Source organism: Prionailurus bengalensis, chromosome C1, assembly GCF_016509475.1.
Source record: "Prionailurus bengalensis isolate Pbe53 chromosome C1, Fcat_Pben_1.1_paternal_pri, whole genome shotgun sequence".
Taxonomy (NCBI): domain Eukaryota; kingdom Metazoa; phylum Chordata; class Mammalia; order Carnivora; family Felidae; genus Prionailurus; species Prionailurus bengalensis.
In genome coordinates this window covers 159407072-159426038 of record NC_057345.1, presented here as the reverse complement: position 1 = coordinate 159426038, position 18967 = coordinate 159407072, and the positions used below count along the sequence as shown (strand labels likewise).

Genomic DNA, 18967 nt, shown 5'->3' with positions numbered 1-18967 from the left:
CACCTTTCTTCCCTCATCCTTTGGGGGCCTGCAGGTACTCAAGGAAAGGTAGAGGGTTTTGGCCCTGTGAGAGGCAGCGGAGTCCGGTTTCGTAGCTTCGAGAAGAGACGGCTCTACCGGCGTCCACCGGTGGGTGATGCTCCCGGGTCGCCAGCGGAACCCGTCCGCGGGGCCGCGGTTGCAGCTCGGAGCGGGGCCGCCGGGCAGCGGACACAGCCGCGCGTGCGTGGCAGCGCTTCCGGCCCCGGTCCAGGCGCAAGCAGTCTCCCGGAGCGCCCTGACACGACGTGAGGAGCGTTGTGTTGACTCCGGGCTGCAGCCGCTGCGGGTCTCCGAGGGGCCCGAGATCGGCTCGGTATAACCTGCGGGCGGATCGGAGGCTGGCCCCAGGCTCCGCCTGCCGCTGGCGCTGAAAGGAAAGCTTGAACAGCCTGGGCTGGGTGTGCGCTTTGCTCCCTGCCTCCCCAGTCCGGCCCCGGCCAGCGGCAATGAAAAAAGGCGTGGGGGTGGGCGTAGGGGTGGGCGTGGGGCCGGGGGTAGGTGAGGGGGAGATGCAGGTTAAATGGGTTTCTCTGCAGATCCACTGCCGGTAAATCCTGCGACCCCACACTTAAAAAAAAAAAAAAATGAAGAAATTAAGGCTTAAGGAACTAGAAAGTCGCCTGCAACAAGTGGATGGATTCGAAAAGCCCAAGCTACTTCTAGAACAGTATCCTACCAGGCCGCACATTGCAGGTAGGGCGGCTGGTGACCAGGTCTTTGCTTCCCAGGGTTAGTCCCGTCTACTTACTCCATAATGAAAATAGAAGTTATTTGAATACAAAGAACGTCTAGAGGAATTCTGCTCTGAGATTGCATAGCACGTTAGAGAGGACTGTTTTGACACTGCAGCTAAAGACAGCCCCCCCCCCTTTATTGTTTTACTGTTTAGTTTTCTGCACACCCCTTAACACTGTCAGACATCATTTAATGTTTGTTTCTGTCTTTATACTATAAACTCCTTGAGGGTAAAGAATTTCTCGGTCGTGTTCACACAATGAATGAATGCTAGGGTTGGTAGCCAAAGGACTGAGTTTAACAAATCCAGAATAGGTGCTATAAGGATGAGGATGCGTTTCAATTTTTAATGACCCAGAATCATCAGTGTTAATGTAAGAGATTGATATTGGGAGTACAGAAGAAAACAGGAAAAAATATTCATATTTAGTAAATCTATTACCAGAGTCACTGAGGAGTCTTAGGAAAATTAATTTGGGAATCCCTGCCAGCTCCAACATAGTTCTGTTTCTAAGCAGTCAATGAAAATCAAGGAAAATACATACATACCTGCACTTAACTCCAAAGTATTGTCAGAACTCCAAGCAAACTGGCACAAAACTGTGTCTGGGTTAAGACCTATTTTCTCAATTTAGATGACTTTTTTTTTTCTTTTTTCTTGAGAGAGAGAGAGAGAGAGACAGAGTATGAGTGGGAGAGGAGCAGAGAGAGAGGGAGACAGAGAATCTGAAGCAGACTCCAGGCTCTGAGCTGTCAGCACAGAGCCTGACGTGGAGCTCAAATTCACAAACTGTGAGATCATGACCTGAGTTGAAGTTGGACACTAAACCAACTGAGCCACCCAGGTGCTCCTAGATGACTTCTTTAATGTATTCTGGCTGTAGGGTTTCTTAGTGAAGTCTAATTTTTTTTTTTAAATCCATGTTTCATACCCATGGTGTACCATGCATGTGGATGTACTAATTATTTGAGATAGCAGCTCAAAGTCACTAACACCTGCAGCAGTAATTGGGACAGCAGTCAGACTGCAATATCCCTCTAATTGTGTTTTTCATAAAACCCCTGGATCCTAGGGCATCAGTGATGGCCAGTAATTCTTGCTGGGTTCAGATATCCACAGGGAGATATCAGTGGTGTTACTCACGCTTAACTTTTAGTATATATCCCACATCTTTGTGTATTTGAAAGATTGCTTTCTGATCTCAGCGGCTTCCGCTGTGCTCCTCAGTTCTCTTATTAGTTCTCATTAGTAGATATGCATATATATCTGTAGATCATGAGTATATGTGTCTAAAAGCTATATTGTGGATATAGGACTTCTTTCCCATTCTATCTTGAACTTAGGGTACCTGTGGTCTAGTAACAAACTTGTTGCCAAAAAGTTCTGTGCCATTTTAATGTTAATGTTCAATATTAGTGGCTCCCCGACTTACAGATTTCACAGATCAGTAAAATTTCAAAACAGTTTGGAGACTGACACAGGGTTGCCAAGTTGATATTTTGACAAAGACATTTTTTAAACCTATTTACATTTCAACATCAAATAAAGAACTAATGTATATGTGTGTATGGCAATGGTTTGAACAGGCTGAGGAAAAAACATTTTAACCTTATTTTTCTATTTTATTTTGAGTTTTGTCATTCCTGGCATTGTCAGCAGAGTAGTTTTTGGGAGCCACTGGTGTGCATTATTGTTCTTTGTTTTTAAAAATAATCTGGAACACCATTTGGGGAAGGAATAATGCAAAACAAGAAATTATGTTGGTCATTTACATGAATTGGATTTTGGTCATCAACTTGCTCTTATTTCCTAATATGTTTTTTATCTTTTAGCGTGTATGCTGTATACAATCCATAATACATATGATGACATTGAAAATAAAGTGGTTGCAGATCTAGGATGTGGTTGTGGAGTTCTTAGCATCGGAACTGCAATGTTAGGAGCTGGGTAGGTGATCCTGTATGTAATGTTTGGGTATAGGATGGCCTTAATAAGAAACATAAGTAGAATTAACTGAATTATATTTATGAGACTCTACACTATGAGATGAGGGGAGCAAGAATCTGATACTGAGTACATTTGAATGAGCAGAACAACAACAAAAAAATTAAAACACAAAATGGTTAACAGCAGCTATCAGATGCCTCCCTTATACACACCTCAGTTTCCAACCCTTGCCAGGTTGGGAAATCATGCTGTTGAAAGGCAATACTCACTCTTACTTTGCCAGTTGGGTTAAAAAAGCATATGGTTTTGATTTTGTCATTGTTTTGACTTGGGAGCTATAAGTAGTCACTCTTTGTGTTTTGTATTATAGGCTGTGTGTTGGATTTGACATAGATGAAGATGCATTGGAAATATTTAATAGGAATGTGGAGGAGTTTGAGTTAACAAATGTTGACATGGTTCAGTGTGATGTGTGCTCATTATCTAAAAGAATGTCCAAGTCATTTGATACAGTAATTATGAATCCTCCCTTTGGGACCAAAAATAATAAAGGTTAGTAACAAGAATCATGTGTACTGCTGTACTTGTAGAAAAGCAAGTTTTAAAAGTCATTTTCTTATTGATTGGGCTAAATGATTTTATCACTATTCATTAAATAAACCATCTCTTACCTATATAATTAGTACAATTTCAATTAAAAAATTTTTTTAAATGTGTATTTATTTTTGAAGGAGAGAGTGAGTGAGCTGGGGGAAGGGCAGAGAGAGAGAGAGAGAGAGAACGAGAGAGAGAATCTGAAGCAGGCTCCAGGGTCTAAGTTGTCAGCAGAGTCCAACGCGGGGCTCGAACTCATAAACCGCAAGATCATGACCTGAGCCGAAGTCAGATGCTCGACTGACTGAGCCACCCAGGCGCCCCATACAATTTGAATTTTTTAATGCATGGCTAGGGAATCGAATTTTTCAATCTTTGTTTTCATCTATTTGTACTAAGTGAACAGTCTTTTTACTCATTTACTATTTATACTGTACTCTCAAGAATGACTTACCTAACCCTTATGAATGATTATAATAATCCTGTAAAGGCTGTTATACTTTCTTTTTAATTTTTAATGTTTATTTATTTTTGAGAGAGAGTCAGAGTGCAAGCGGGGGAGGAGCAGAGAGCAGGAGATACAGAATCCGAAGCAGGCTCCAGGCTCTGAGCTCTCAGCACAGAGCCCAATGTGGGGCTCAAACTCATGAACCATGAGATCATGACGTAGCCAAAGTCGGACACTTAACCAACTGAGCCACCCAGGCACCCCAAGGCTGTTATGCTTCTAAAAACCTCTTTTTGATGCCTTAACACATGAGGGTTTCAACATGTATCCATTAGTAACAGTGACGGACTCTGGCTATTTATTTTGTGTATGCTTTGGGCAAGGAGGGTAGGAAGTTGGTAAGAAGATATGAAAAGTTTTCCCTCCAGCCCCCATCTGATTCTGATTACTATTGTTCCTGTTCTCTACTTCCTTGAAAGCTGTTAATTTGGAATATTAAAAGTTTTACTTTAGCCTTATTTAACCAAGATAGTATAATTCTGGTTTTATTCTATCAACTTTAAAAGATATTTAGATATTTTATTTATTTGTATCTGTCTTTTTGAAGGAACAATTTGAAGTGTCTATTTTGGAATTTGGAAAAAAAAAGTTTTTAATACCTGGTAGTCATTTAATCTTTTATTTTGATAACAGATATATAATGTAAATAGGAGCTTTTTCTATCTTAACAGGGACAGATATGGCATTTCTGAAGACTGCTTTGGAAATGGCAAGAACAGCAGTGTACTCTTTACACAAATCCTCCACTAGAGATGTAAGTTCAAATCATCATGATATTGTCAATTTAAAATTCATGACAGTGTTTTTAAGGATTTGTGGTGAATACTAATTACCAAGGTATCTATTTCTCCTGACCTTTATAAACATCTGGCACTTAGAAACTGAATTTTCCCTTTAAGTAGCTAGCATTTGTGATTAGCTTTCTCCCAGCCTTACATAACTTCTTTTGCCACAGATTTGCTCAGGCAGGAACTGTTACCAGGAAAGGGACTATGAAGTGTGGTATAACTACAGTTATAATATGTCCTAGTTAGCTAAGTCCTGGTACTCCCATTGTCCCTTTGTGTGCATGAGGGAGGCAGTAAGACCTGATTTTTAAGAACACTGAGCCTGGAGCTAAACTGATTTGAATTCAGAACCTACCTCTTCCATTCTTCTTCTTGCCAGCATGTAACATATGGGAGTATGTAAGATGTATTCTAGAACACTGGGTATATTATCTATCAATATAACATAGTGATCAAGGACACAGACTGTAGAGCCAGACTGCCTAGGTTCATATCCAGACTATGGTTTCCCTGTGTTATCCTGGTCAAAGTACTTGAATTTAGCTTTCTTGGTCAAAGTACTTGAATTCAGCTTTACCACCTATACTACTGTACTCACCGCTACACTGACAGTATTGAAATGGCTTGGTTTCTTATTTTCAAAATACTACCCATCCAGTTGAAAAAATTTTAAGGGTCTAATGAAATATAAAAGCTTGAGAACTCAATATGAAATATTAGCAGTAAAGCAATTTTCAAAAACTTATTTTAAAAATCAGCTCACATTAACATGTTATCTTCAGCATATTCAAAAGAAAGCTACAGAATGGAAAATCAAGATAGATATTATTGCAGGTAAGACAATTTTTTAAGTTTTTCACAAAACAAATCTAAATCCTAATTATTTAAGGACAATATATATCAGCCCAACCAGATTTTGTATATAGATGCTGAGAAAAGGTATCATAGAACATGTTTTCACTTTAGCAAAATTCAGTTTAGGTGATGGGTAATGGAAATGAAGTAATAGGTAATGGGTTGGAAATGAAGCAAAGGCAGGGTAGAGTGTTTGGCTAAAACTGTCTCAATTTATGCATTTTACTGAAAATTTATAATAGCACCCAACTATTTGGTCACACCGGGCTCAGAACAATATATAGCATCATAGTGACTTAAGAGCTTGAGCTTGGAGTGGGTCAGACCTGTGTGAAATCCATTCATGGAAAATACTACCAGATTATGCCTCATTACTTTTTTTTAATTAAAATTTTAATGTTTGTTTACTTTTGAGAGCACGCACACGCACAAGCAGAGGAGAGGCAGAGAGAGAGAGGGAGACACAGAATCCGAAGTAGGATCCAGGCTGAGCTGTCAGCACAGAGCCCTACTGGGCGTGTAAACTGTGAAATCACAAGCTGATGTCAGATGCTTAACCAAACGAGCCACCGAGGCTCCCCGATTACTTTTCTATTTCAATTTTCTAATTGTCCCTGAAGTCAAAGAACATGAAGCTTTTTTCTTTTAGTGGGGGATAGGATGTAATCATCCACACTGTAAATGTTTGATACATTTTTATTAATAAATTGGGTAATATTCACAAACATCAAAATGGGCAGAACCTGTAACTAGGAGCTAACTGTAAATCCAAGTAATTCGGAAGGCCTGAAATAAGAATACAATAGGGGAAATATCTTTATTTGATAATAAACTGTCCAGGATTAGCACTGTGGTATTAACCATGTAACTAGATCAGGTATTATTAATAATAATTAGTAATATAATTATACAGTCTTCCTATTTACCCAATACTGTCATTCTATACCTAGTTTAAGGTATTAGAATATGCAACCTGGAGCACCTTAAAACAATTCCACATATACCAAACCACTGCCTTGCTACTCCAAATGTTGTCCTCAGACCATACTATTGACATCACTTGGGAGAGGAGTCTTGCATAATTCTAGGGTCCACCCAGACTTACTGAAATACACATTTCAAAAAGATTTGATTTGAAGATGATTGACTGCACATTAAAATTTGAGAGCTGTAGCTTATAGAGTTAGAATTTATGTTGGGAAACGTGAAGAATAGGCTGTCTCATTGCCATCCCTCTAACAGTGTTAAGTTTGGAGAACCTACGTTATTTCTTAGATTATGAAAAATGGATTTTCATTTGAGAGCTTAGTAGGAAAATAATTATACTACCAATACTAAAATCCAGAGAAGAAATTAAAAAATAAGCATGATTATGATCGCCAGGTATAGATTATTAGGAAATTAAAAATAGAAAGGTACTATCTCTTTTTTGTTCAACCGTTTTGGTTTTTAATGTTTATTCATTTTTGAGAAAGAGTGCTAACGGGGAGGGGTGGAGAAAGAGGAAGACAGAATCTGAAGCAGGCTCCAGGCTCTGGCTCAGACCCACAAACCATAGATCATGACCTGAGCTAAAGTCGGACGCTTAACCGACTGAGCCACCTAAGCACCCCAACTGTTACCCTTTCACACTCTTCCCCATAACCTCAAATTATGGTATAAATGACCAAAATAACAAAAATGCCAAACTCAGTTAGCCATAGCTAATCTCAGGGAAATAGCAAGTCGAATGTTCTCCTTACCAGGGTTAATTTAAGTACTTCGTTAATTTTTTGAATGTATGTATATATATCAGGGGTGGTAAATGTTTAGAAATGTAATTTTTATTCTTAGATGACTTTTGTTTTATAGAGTTGCGATATGACCTGCCAGCATCATACAAATTTCATAAAAAGAAATCAGTAAGTCTCTTGATTCTGGCTTATCTACATTCAGTACTGAAGAACTTTTCAATGAGTGTTTCCAGTGTTAACAAGTTGCCCGAGTACATAAAGCCAGCAGGAGATAGAATAATTATCTATGGGAAAACAGCCAATATTCTGGTTTAAGTAAATTCTTTCTCATATGCTTTAGACACAAAAATAAAAAAAAAAACTAGGTTTTTGCTTTTTTATATAGTACATATTTTATTAGTTTGTACTAATACATTCTCATATTACAAAGGCAATTTACTGGAAAGATCTTTTGATATTTAAATCATTTGAAATAACACAAACAAAACTATACATTAAAAAAAAATCCTCATTTGTATAACAAAAAAGACAAGTTAACAAAAAACTTTCCTTTCTTACAGGTGGATATTGAAGTGGACCTAATTCGGTTTTCTTTTTAAAAGCGTCTAAAGACAAAAGCAGCTTAAAACCTAATTAAGATGAATAAAAATTTTTTTTTTACTAAACTACTGGTCTCCAGCACCATTTTCTGTTTTCTGTTGTTTTAATGCAGGTTCCTCTTCTTTGTCTGTTTCTTCTCTTGCTCTTTTTGCTGGTCCTACACAATAACAGAATTTTTGTTATGTTCACTATATAGGCATTACTCTATTTTAATACTGAGCATAATTATCAAAAATAGTTCTGTTTAAAAACAACTTCCCAACACCAATGAGAAGGCTTTTCCTTTAGTACAGATCTTCTGCTCTCTAAACTTATCTTCCAAACATCTTTGTTTTCTACTTGTAAAACAGGATAACTTGTGTAAAATCACTGTCCAAGAATGTCACTATACAGTTGAAAAACCCACATTGCTGTCCTTTCCCACAAATAATTTCTCATGAAAGTACCAAAGGACTTAGAAAAACTTACCGGATGCACCATTTTGATCGTGTTCATCATCACTATCAAATTTTGTTTTCTTGCCCTGAAACTGTACTTTTCCTTTAGCTGACCCAGTCTGGGCAGCTTTATTTCCCTTTCCCTTTCCTTTAAATCTGCGACCTATAGAAACATAATGAGAAATCCATTAAGAAATATTTTAAATCTCTTGTCAGTGTCTCTGAACAAGCAAATGAGTTAAAATAACCAATGGTCAAAGACAAATCGGAACTAATGACCTTTTGACTTCCATTTGTTTAGAGATTCTTGTTGATCTTCTATGATTTTTTTCAATGCTTCTTTTTCCACATCTCCTTCTAGTACTTCCCACGTCACTTCTTTGTTCCTTAATTGTAGGTTACCATTATTTGCATCTTTGGCTTTATCCAGTGCTTCCTTAGCTTTTTCTTTAAAAAGAATTATCCCCTATACCAAAGACAGACAATGAAAGCCACACCCTTAAGGTTTTTTTTAGATCCGTAGTTAATTCCTTTGCTCAAGTTATTTTTCCTACCTTGCAAATCTTCTATGCCATTACCAGTTTCAATGAATTTTACTAAACTTCAGGAAGGAAGTTACCACAAAACTCATAGTCACTAATATCAACAGTTATTCATAGTATAATTCAGAAAATATCAGATCACATCCAGTGATGGCAGTAACAAAATGGAAAGTAAATGAGTAAGTAAAAACTATTTCATAAACAAATTAAAAAATTATTTTATTTCTACTAATGTTGTCTTCTAAAAGATAAGTTTCGGGGCACCTGGGTGGCAAAGTTGGTTAAGCGTCTGACTTCAGCTCAGGTCATGATCTCACGGTTCGTGGTTTCGAGTCCCACGTCAGGCTCTGTGCTGACAGCTCAAAGCCTGGAGCCTGCTTCAGATTCTGTGTCTCCCTCTCTCTGACCCTCCCCCACTCATGCTCTGTCCCCCGCTCTCTAAAGAAGTAAACATTTAAAAACTAAATAAAAAATAAAAGTTTCTATGGATTTTTAAACTGATTGCTAAAAAGCACATGAATGTTTCCAAACCTCTTTTGCTCCTCTGACAAAGTCTATCCATTTTATTTCACCATGACTTGAGAAAAGGATGTGCAAATCCTCTCTACAGGTCTGATCATCTAACTCCCCTGAAAACTTCAGCAAGCAGCCAATCTTCTCTTCTAGAGATTTCTATAAAAACATACAAAGCAACAAAGAAATTTCTTAAAAGCAACCACAAACGGCTTAAACCACTCTATACCTAATACACGGAAAAAGCTTATAAATTAAAATGGTATTTTGAAGTAGTTTAACAGTGCATTTTCCTATGTCATCCCTTGTTCCACAACAGCTTGATTTTAACTTAATTTCTTCAACAAGTAATATTTACTTAGGTATATATGTTAATAAATAAATCTAGTTATTAAGTTACTTCTCTGGATAAATCATGATTTTAGGCAATATTACTGGGCTATGACTTTCGTACAATAACAACTATAGACATGCCTCAAAAAGTCCTCACTTTTTAGTCTCATAAATTTGAATTAATTATTTCTTTGGATACCAATAATACATACTTACCATTTCAGCATGTTCTGCTAACTTTTGTTTTTCTTCTTGCTCTCTACAAAAGAAATGTTAGTTAGAACGTTTCCTTTCACTGCAAGAAAAAATTAAATCCTGATAAAGTTAACCTCAATCACGATCACACACTGCTTAGTAATCAAAGCCAGTCCGTAAGTTTTATGATTGTTCAAGGCTGGGATGCAACACAATGTGGCCCCCAGATTATCAAGGCAGCTTAAGATCTCAATGTTTCACTAGCAAAAGAAAAATCTACTGCTACTCATTTCAGAACTCATCATCAAGCGCCACTTCCCAGAACCATTAACTCTATCCCTGTTAAACCTTTAAGGAATTAAAATGACTGGCTCAACGTACTTACTGTTTAGCTCGTAATTTAGCTTCCACTTTATTTTGCTTTCTTTCTTCATTTTTTTTTGCAAAGTAATCTTCCCTAAAGAACACAAAATATAGGGACTGAGTTCATGAGAACAAAGATAAGATGCAAATTATTTTGAGTGATTTAAGCACAGGAAGGAATGTTACATTTTCTATCAACATAATTACCTAAAAATTCAAAAGATGTCAAGGAAGTTACTTATTTTAATAGCTTTACTAAAAACCAATTCATATTCCATAAAACTTACAACTTTTAAAAGTCTACAACTGGGGCGCCTGGGTGGCTCAGTCGGTTAAGCATCCGACTTCAGCTCAGGTCACGATCTAGCGGTCAGTGAGTTCGAGCCCCGCGTCGGGCTCTGGGCTGATGGTTCAGAGCCTGGAGCCTGTTTCCGATTCTGTGTCTCCCTCTCTCTCTGCCCCTCCCCCGTTCATGCTCTGTCTCTCTCTGTCCCCAAAATAAATAAACATTAAAAAAAAGTCTACAACTCATTTTTTTTTTTTTTTGTATATTCAGAATTGCACAACCATCACTACCATCTAATCTCAGAACAAAAAGAAACCCAACACCATAATAATCTCACACTGGTTTTCTCATTCATGTGTAGGAAAAAAAAGTAAACTATAAGTTATGTAAATTCTTTAATGTTTCATAGAATTTTCTACAGTGTTACTTTCTTTTTTTTTTTTTAATTTTTTTCAACGTTTTTTATTTATTTTTGGGACAGAGAGAGACAGAGCATGAACGGGGGAGGGGCAGAGAGAGAGGGAGACACAGAATCGGAAACAGGCTCCAGGCTCTGAGCCATCAGCCCAGAGCCCGATGCGGGGCTCGAACCCACGGACCACGAGATCGTGATCTGGCTGAAGTCGGACGCTCAACCGACTGCGCCACCCAGGCACCCCCGGTGTTACTTTCACAAAAGGAGAAAATTCTACAATCTCTGAAACCCAGGAATAAGATCTATTATGAAAATTACATTAAAAAATACTTTTGAGGGTTAACACTGATTGCACGATTCATCAGTTTTCTCTAAGTCCGTCAGATTTAGCACATGGCATTTAAAAGACTGCGTAATGAGAAAGTAGGGGACAATGGCCTAACTTTACCACAAAATGCTCTGGTTTGTCCCAATTTTTGACACATACACACACACTAAAGAATGTGGTTCAGAGCACCTGGGTGGCTCAGTAGGTTAAATCTCTGACTCCTGATTTCGGCTCAAATCATGATCTCAGACTGAGCCCCGTATTAGGCTCATCCTGAGTAAGGAGCCTGCTTCAGATTCTCCCTCTCCCTGTGTCCCTCGTCCTCCCCTGTGTGGGCACTCTCTCTCAAAAACAAAAACGTGATCCAAATCCGTATTAAATAGTCCTTTGTACTAACAAATATAGACATGTATAGACTATGAGAACTAAGAACAGACTGGAAATTGTACAGGGATTGATTCTCTAACCACACCAAAAGCCCAAATTTTACTATCTAACTTGATTATGTTTTAGGTGCAAAATAAGTACTAAAACTTAATCTTTATTAACTGCTAACAGTGAAAAGGTACTAAAAAACACTTAAGGTCTCAAAGGACTAGTAGTTTCCACTGAGCAAATGTCAAGTATTTATCAAGGAATGCCCAAAGATACTAAAAATATTGTCCTTACAGGAGATGCTATTCCAAATTCTATATGCCAATGTGTCAACTCCATATAACTAAGTAGCCAAAAGAAACATCAGCATAAAGACTTACTTGAAAAGTATTAGCAAGTCTGTGTCTTTATACTTCTGGCCAGGGGTGTCAACAAACTTCTTAGCAGATTCAATACTCTCAAACACAACAAATATTGATCCCTATGAAAAGGGGAAGAAAACCCTTTTTAAAAAGGTATGTCCCATATATTTTTCAACTAGATAAAGTCTATTAATATCATACAACTGTACCTTAAATGCTTTGTGCAATGTTCTTCTCATCTGAATATTTAGTACTTGACCTTTATCTTCTAACCATTCTTTTATGTCATCAAGGGTTGCATCAGTTGGGAAGCCTTTCTGTGAAGAGTAGAAAGAAATGGACAAATGACTTCTCAGGTAAACAATTTATCAGAAATTCTGACTCATTCTGTCTTGAAACCAAGCCAAGGATACACATATCCATCTCCCTCTGTCCCTTAAATGTTTAACAACAGCTCTAGTTAAGAGCCACTGTACTCCAGTGCAATAAAAGTGACTAATTTAGAATTTGCTTCAAAATAATCTACTTGGGACAGAGATAAAACAAGATTAATTGTGTGTTAATAACTGAAGTTGGATAATGGTACATTATACAGTCAATCTACCTTTGTAGGTCTGACATTTTCCAGGAAAAAAAAAATCTACTTAAAAAAATTAAGATGCTAAAGAAAATTACTATCAAGATTGGCTACTGATAAATAAGATGTTGATAGGCACTGGGTGCTTACAACATGCCCAAGATTTTGTACAATGGTATATAAGGGTTTTTTTCATTTAATTCTCGTAATAGTTCTATAAAGTAAAAAATATTCTCCTCGTTTATGAAGATAAGGCTTAGGTTAGGAACATTGTTCAGGAACACACAGGAAATGGTAAAGCTATGATTCCTGAGTCCTTATCCTTATCCACTCTACCAAATGGTTTTTCTAAATAAGATATATTTAAGATACAATTAAGTGCGTTGTTAAAGGCCTACTTACAATATACACAGATCTGTTTTTTACATCATTCTTATATTCATCAGTCACTTCAGGGAGGGGTTTGCTTGGAGATCTTCTGATTTTAGTTTTATCTTCACTTATTTCCATGAGTTCAGCCTTTGATTTGCTCAATGCTTCTACTATCACATTAAAGTCTGTTGTTAGACGGTTTAACCTGAAGAATATATATAAAAGGATCATAAAACTTCATAGTAGCACTTGTTAACAGAAAACTCTAAAGATGATTTTAAAAAGGTTTTTACCTATTGAATTTTATCATTATCTCCAAAGGTACCCAGCCTTCATCCAGTTTAATCTGTTCCTTTAAAAATTTGTCCCGTGGCAAATTGAAGTCACCAAAATAATACTGCAAGATAATTACATTATATTTCAGAGCACTGTATAATATTGACTCTAATTCTGAAGCTGGTTTTTTTAATTACCATTACATCACCATGTTCTATTCTTTAAAAATACATGTCATAACTTAAGAAGCAATAAACATTTTCTCCCAAATATACTATAATGAAACATTTACAATACAAATTAAAAAGATAAAACCAAAAATTTATTACTGAAACAATGTAATTAGCAGATATGTGAACAGACTATCAAGTCTTTAAAAACATAGTTAAGGATTTAGTATATGAGAAGCCTCTTGTTTCAAATCAGTGTGTGAAGAACAGATTGTTAAATAAAAAGAACTGGAATAAACTTGATTAATCTCTCTAATTTTTAAAAGTTAAAAAAAATAGGCAAGTGTTTATTTAAGCATAAAAACACTATTTCTCAGTATAAAAGCAAAAAAGACAAGAAAACTATACATGGAAAGACCCAGGTATGACTACTTGGAATGCCAAAAGTAACTAAAAAGTAAAAGACAAAGAAGTTTGTTGATAATTCTTATAAATCAAGGGTGAAGAAAAAATTCTGAAAACCCTAATAGAAAAATGGGTAAAGGACATCAAAAAATTACTAAGAATGTAATATAAATATATAAAAGTTCAACCTCATTATTAATCGAAGAAATGGAATTTAAAGCAATTAAATAACACTTTTCACCTAACAAACTGGCCAAAATTCTAAAAACAGGAATACCTAGTACTGTCCTGAACACAGACAAATGGTCATGCAGGTGGAGATGTAAACTGGCAATAAGTATCAAAGGTTTTAAAAAATGTGCATAACGCTTGAGCTGGAACATCTCCTTATCAGTGAACATAGTTACCAAGATTTATATATAAAGATATTCATCACAGAACTCTTACAGCTAAAAAAAATAGAAATACCCTACGTCAAACAGGGGACTGGGTAAATAACTGAGGACACAAAACTTTACTCCCCCAAAATGCATCCATGTGTGATGGGGAAAGGGAAGGAAATAAGAATTATGTTAGTGTGAACACTGACCACAAAGTATGAAGGGGTATTCATTAGGTTTTTAACTTTGATTACTGCAAGAGAACAGAATTTGAGAGGTGGCAGATTGTGGAAGGGACATTATTAACTCTGTCTATACACATCTTTGTACTTTCTAAATGATAAACTGAAGTTTGTAATTTTTCTTCACAAAAATTATAATGAAATTAGTACAAAAACTTGTAGCACAGGATATTTTAAATGGCAGAGAAGTGCAACTTAAAAAGTTCTGAGAATTGCAAAAACCACCAAATAATATGATCTGAAGTTCCTCGGTAAGAACAGAAAACATTAAGAGATAATTTCCCACAGAGCCATTATGGACACTGAAAAGCTTCAATTTAAATATAATACCTAAGTTCAAAAAAATGCTGACTGAAAACAGACACTCCCTCGCTCTCTGCCCCTCTCCTGCTCTTGCTCTCTCCCTCTCAAAAATAAACATTAAAAAAAAATAGACACTCTGTTAAAAGTTGTAACAGCCCAGAACTTAGCTTAATTGGGCAGACAAATCTACTAGGACCTTCAAATAGATAAAGTGTTATTTAACAGAGAAGTTGCTTTACAAAGAATTTTTACTTTATTATGTGCCAGGAACTCTTCTGAATGTTTTACATTTTATTAACTAATGTAATCTTCACAACAACCTTAGGAGGAGGAGGGTACTATTATCCTCACTTTATAAACTGGGGAAGGAAAGCAAAAAAGTAACATTAGTCTATAATGTTACCTTTTGAAAGGTTTGCAGGTCTTGGATTTCATAAACTGATTTCACTAATACAAAACTCTACACTATTGTGAGTTCATCTAATTCCAAGTATCAAAGACAAACCAGATGTTTAATACTCTACACGAAATGTTTAATAGGTCAGCATAGTGAAATTAAATGTTCCTTCTGTATTTGTTTTGAGGCTCTACATTTCCTTTCAAAGAAAGAGCGCATTTTTGCAATTTAATATCACAAGAATCCTACCTCAATCTGATGACAGATTTTGGCCTCGAGAGCAGCCATTTTTTCATTATCACCATTTTCAGCCATTGTGGCTATCTGCAAATTTTCCCAAATTGGCATAAAGAGGTTATTATTTTTTTTACATACCACTCAAGACTAGAAGAATGTTTTAAAGCTATCAATTATTTTCTAAAAAATCAACAATTTTTAATTTCACAGTTTCAATTTCTCTACTCAATTCTCAAATTTCAACAAAAGAATGTTGGAATAAATGATGGAACATTGAAAAGGATAGATAATCTGCAACCCTTTCAGTAAATCACGTTTCCATCTCTATAACAAAGCAAGTAGTTATCTTCACTTAGCTGATCAAGAAAGCACTGGGCAAAAACTCCATTCAACTCCTTACCAACCATGTCCAGCTTTAAGCAGATCACCATCTGTCAGTATATTTCGATCCATCTCAGTTCTATTTGTTTGGCGTGGGTTGCACGTCTTTTAAAATTACTCACAGCTGACTTACCAAAAACTTATCAGCGAAGATTAAGTATCATAATGATACTTGAAAAAATCAAATATTACCATCAGGGTTAGATTAAAATCTGTATGTTAAGGAACACGTGATAATTTAAGAATCTGGGGGCACTAAAATAATGTTAAGCTGGGGGTATGCCCCCGAATTCACCAATATATTGGTTAGCCTTACAACCAGTTTCCTGTTTCACTTCCCTGACATTGGCATTGAAGGAAAAAGTGAGGTTGTGAGGCTGGTTTGCTAGGCAGCACAAACCAAGTTTTCTGACTTCAAATGACTTGACTCCAGTGCTCTATTAAACCACCCAGTCATCCACATTCACAAAAATATATTTGTAAGAACTCATAAGGATTGGGGCGCCTGGGTGGCGCAGTCGGTTAAGCGTCCGACTTCAGCCAGGTCACGATCTCACGGTCCGTGAGTCCGTGAGTTCGAGCCCCGCGTCGGGCTCTGGGCTGATGGCTCGGAGCCTGGAGCCTGCTTCCGATTCTGTGTCTCCCTCTCTCTCTGCCCCTCCCCCGTTCATGCTCTGTCTCTCTCTGTCTCAAAAATAAATAAAAATGTTAAAAAAAAAAAAAAAAGAACTCATAAGGATAGATGCCACTAGTTGACTCTAGTGAACTATCTTTGGTACACTTCTTCAAGTTACCGCTTTTCACACTGTAACTGCTATGCAGTAATCTGGATGCACACTGGAAGCTCCTATAAAAGGTATTTGTATGGTGCCATTCCACTACAAAATTTGCATTGTTTGCCGACCACAACCTACATTCCTAAATTATTACCATGATCTAGGGTCCCTTACAAAGCAAAGGATGAAACAGATAAGAACTGTTCCGTCGTTACAAGACTTCTTTGGCCTACCCAATTTTGAAACTTCCGTTTCACAAGATAATGTACAACTAGAAGTGAAATATTACCTACACTTTCTCACTTCGCACAGAATCCTTGACGTGAGTGAACGAGGGACACTAAAGACCCTAGAGAGGTGACGCTAGAGGAACACCTGCGGCCCCCATTCCCCGACCTCCAGTTGGTCCCACGGGATCCAAGGGCGCCTCCGGCGATTCACCACAGCCAACCACCTCAGAAACTGAAAACACTGCCCTAAACGTCCACCTTCGGCGACACCGAAACACGGAGAAGGTAGGAAGTCGAAGACGCAGTGGGAATGCCGGCAGCCTCCGTCCAAAGAACCCGCCTGAGTCCAGTCCCAAAGCAACCACTGGCCCCCTCCGACCCCAGCACGTGCGGGAAACCCCGGTTCCTGCATTCCTCTCGGGTCAGCTCTGCACCTCGCCGCGGCCCGCGCCCCTCCGCGGCCAGCCCTGCGCGCCGCCTCGGGCTGCGGCCCACGCGGCGCTCGCCCGGAACATGCGGACCAAAGGAGTGGACGCACCCGGCGTGAGACAGAAAGGAAAGGGAATGCGCCGCAGCCACGCAAAGCATATCCTTTTGTACTTCTCTTTTGCCACCCTGAGTTGCTCACCTTTAAGGTCCGGGTCCCACAGAGCCACGCCACAAAAACACTAACAGCGACAACAACGTCTCCACTTCCCAGCGCCGCCGGGTGGCCTACCGCGCGTAAGGAAGATGGGGGCCTTCCCGGCAGCCCTCGCGGCCCAAGTGGGCGGAGCTTCGGGCCGCTGGAGCCAGCGCCGCGTAAGGAGTATGCGCGCCGGCCGTGGGCTCCCACGGCCCGCGAAGTCCCGCCCCCTCGCCGAGGAGATTGGTTTGAAGTGTCCTGCAGGGTGGTGGAGAGTGTTAGGGTAAATATGTATTAAGTATTTCTAGACCGCGTTTGTATCTCCGGTACTTACTTCGGCTCTTCATGCGTATGAAGTTTTGGCTTTTTTTCAGATTATACTTCTCAAAAAATTTGTTTTACTTGATCCGTATATATATCTAAACTGTATCGCGTTGTGATAGTTCTCAAAAAAATGGCAAGTGAATTTTTTTTAAAAATCAGGGATTCAGGAATCTTAGGGTTGAGAAAGCAACAGAGTAGAGCGTTTAGGAGCTGGGACTCTGGAGTCCGATTGCCTGCACTCAAGTAATGGCTCTCCTTGTTTACAGACTTTTTCGTTGAGCGATTTACTCAGCTTCTCTGTCCCTCGTGTATCAAGTGGGGCCAATGATAAATATTACCTACTTCATACAGTTGTGAGCATTAAACGTGATACAACATGTTCCTTACTGGGAACTGCTTTGCATATAGTAGGAGGAGCAGGTAACGTTAATTTAAAACAAAAAACGTAATTTTAGAAGACCAAGATGCCATCTAATGCAGAAATCAATTACCTCTGCTAGAACTCTTTTCTATTAGTATACTTTTTGCACGATAATATAGTCACTAACGGAGTTTTTTTTCTTGTGAAGTAATCTTTATTTTCCCCTCAGTTTTCTTGAAAATTTGAGATCCCTAAGTGATCTCGGGGCTTTTTGGCAGTCCCAAAATAGATCAAATATATTTATTTGGGGGAAAAAATGCAGTTACAGATTCAATCCAGACATTGCATCAAGACGATGAGAAAAAAATTAGGTATACTCAGGTAATTTTAATTCAAATTAATCAGGTTCTCTTTTATTCACTCATCAAGTTCAGTACTTATCTAGTCTCTACTTTCTGCCAGACTTAATTAAAAAGTTAATTTTCTTTTTTGATCAAGTCAGTGAGAATTTAGGTATTTAACAAAACACATCAAATATGTGTCAAAGTACTCTCATCCATTCAGCAAACTGTTTTATTACATACCTACTAATGTCCTGGTATGGAGCTTAGCACTGGGAATAAAAAGACCAGACTCTGCCTAGAAACAGTGGCACCTAAACAAATGTAACTGCTCCTTTATGCCCTATAGTGTCTGGGTAGAACTGCAGGTACAGTCTACTTCGAGAAACCACGTTTACTGCGGGACATTTATTTAGTATTCCTATTGGGTCCCTAGTCCTTTAGTCTCTCTCTCCCCTCCCCTCCCGCTTCCATCTCTGTTCTTCCCTTTCTCTCCCTACCCCCTCCCTCCCCTTCCCTCTCTCTTCCAGAGGCCAAGCTTCCTGGCTACACAGCTGCAAGCTTCATTTTTTCAGAAAAAGCACCGTGAAGACTTTCTTGCTAATATCCACCTCTTTC

General features: G+C 38.1%; 2 protein-coding genes across 9 annotated transcripts; one reads left to right on the top strand and one right to left on the bottom strand.

Moving 5' to 3' along the window:
• The first annotated feature begins 223 nt into the window (after window positions 1-223).
• Window positions 224-7868, top strand: METTL5 (methyltransferase 5, N6-adenosine). Of its 8 annotated transcripts, none has more exons than XM_043576995.1 (8): window positions 224-355; window positions 579-735; window positions 2611-2725; window positions 3096-3277; window positions 4499-4581; window positions 5398-5449; window positions 7322-7371; window positions 7764-7868. In XM_043576995.1, exons 2-8 carry the CDS (start codon window positions 627-629, stop codon window positions 7800-7802), a joined length of 630 nt encoding a protein of 209 aa, XP_043432930.1. In that variant the 5' UTR covers window positions 224-355; window positions 579-626; the 3' UTR covers window positions 7803-7868. The 8 variants fall into 8 exon arrangements, with proteins under 8 accessions (XP_043432930.1, XP_043432934.1, XP_043432937.1 ...); XM_043576997.1 differs by having other exon boundaries at window positions 242-416; XM_043576996.1 differs by having other exon boundaries at window positions 242-440.
• Window positions 7570-17463, bottom strand: SSB (small RNA binding exonuclease protection factor La). Its single transcript, XM_043576994.1, has 12 exons — window positions 17327-17463; window positions 15324-15398; window positions 13195-13298; window positions 12932-13106; window positions 12162-12269; window positions 11971-12071; window positions 10209-10280; window positions 9845-9887; window positions 9314-9454; window positions 8520-8706; window positions 8272-8403; window positions 7570-7960 (listed from the first exon to the last, which is right to left on the bottom strand). The coding sequence occupies exons 2-12, from the start codon at window positions 15387-15389 to the stop codon at window positions 7869-7871; spliced, it is 1221 nt and encodes a 406-aa protein (XP_043432929.1). The 5' UTR covers window positions 15390-15398; window positions 17327-17463; the 3' UTR covers window positions 7570-7868.
• Between the last annotated feature and the right edge of the window lie 1504 nt (window positions 17464-18967).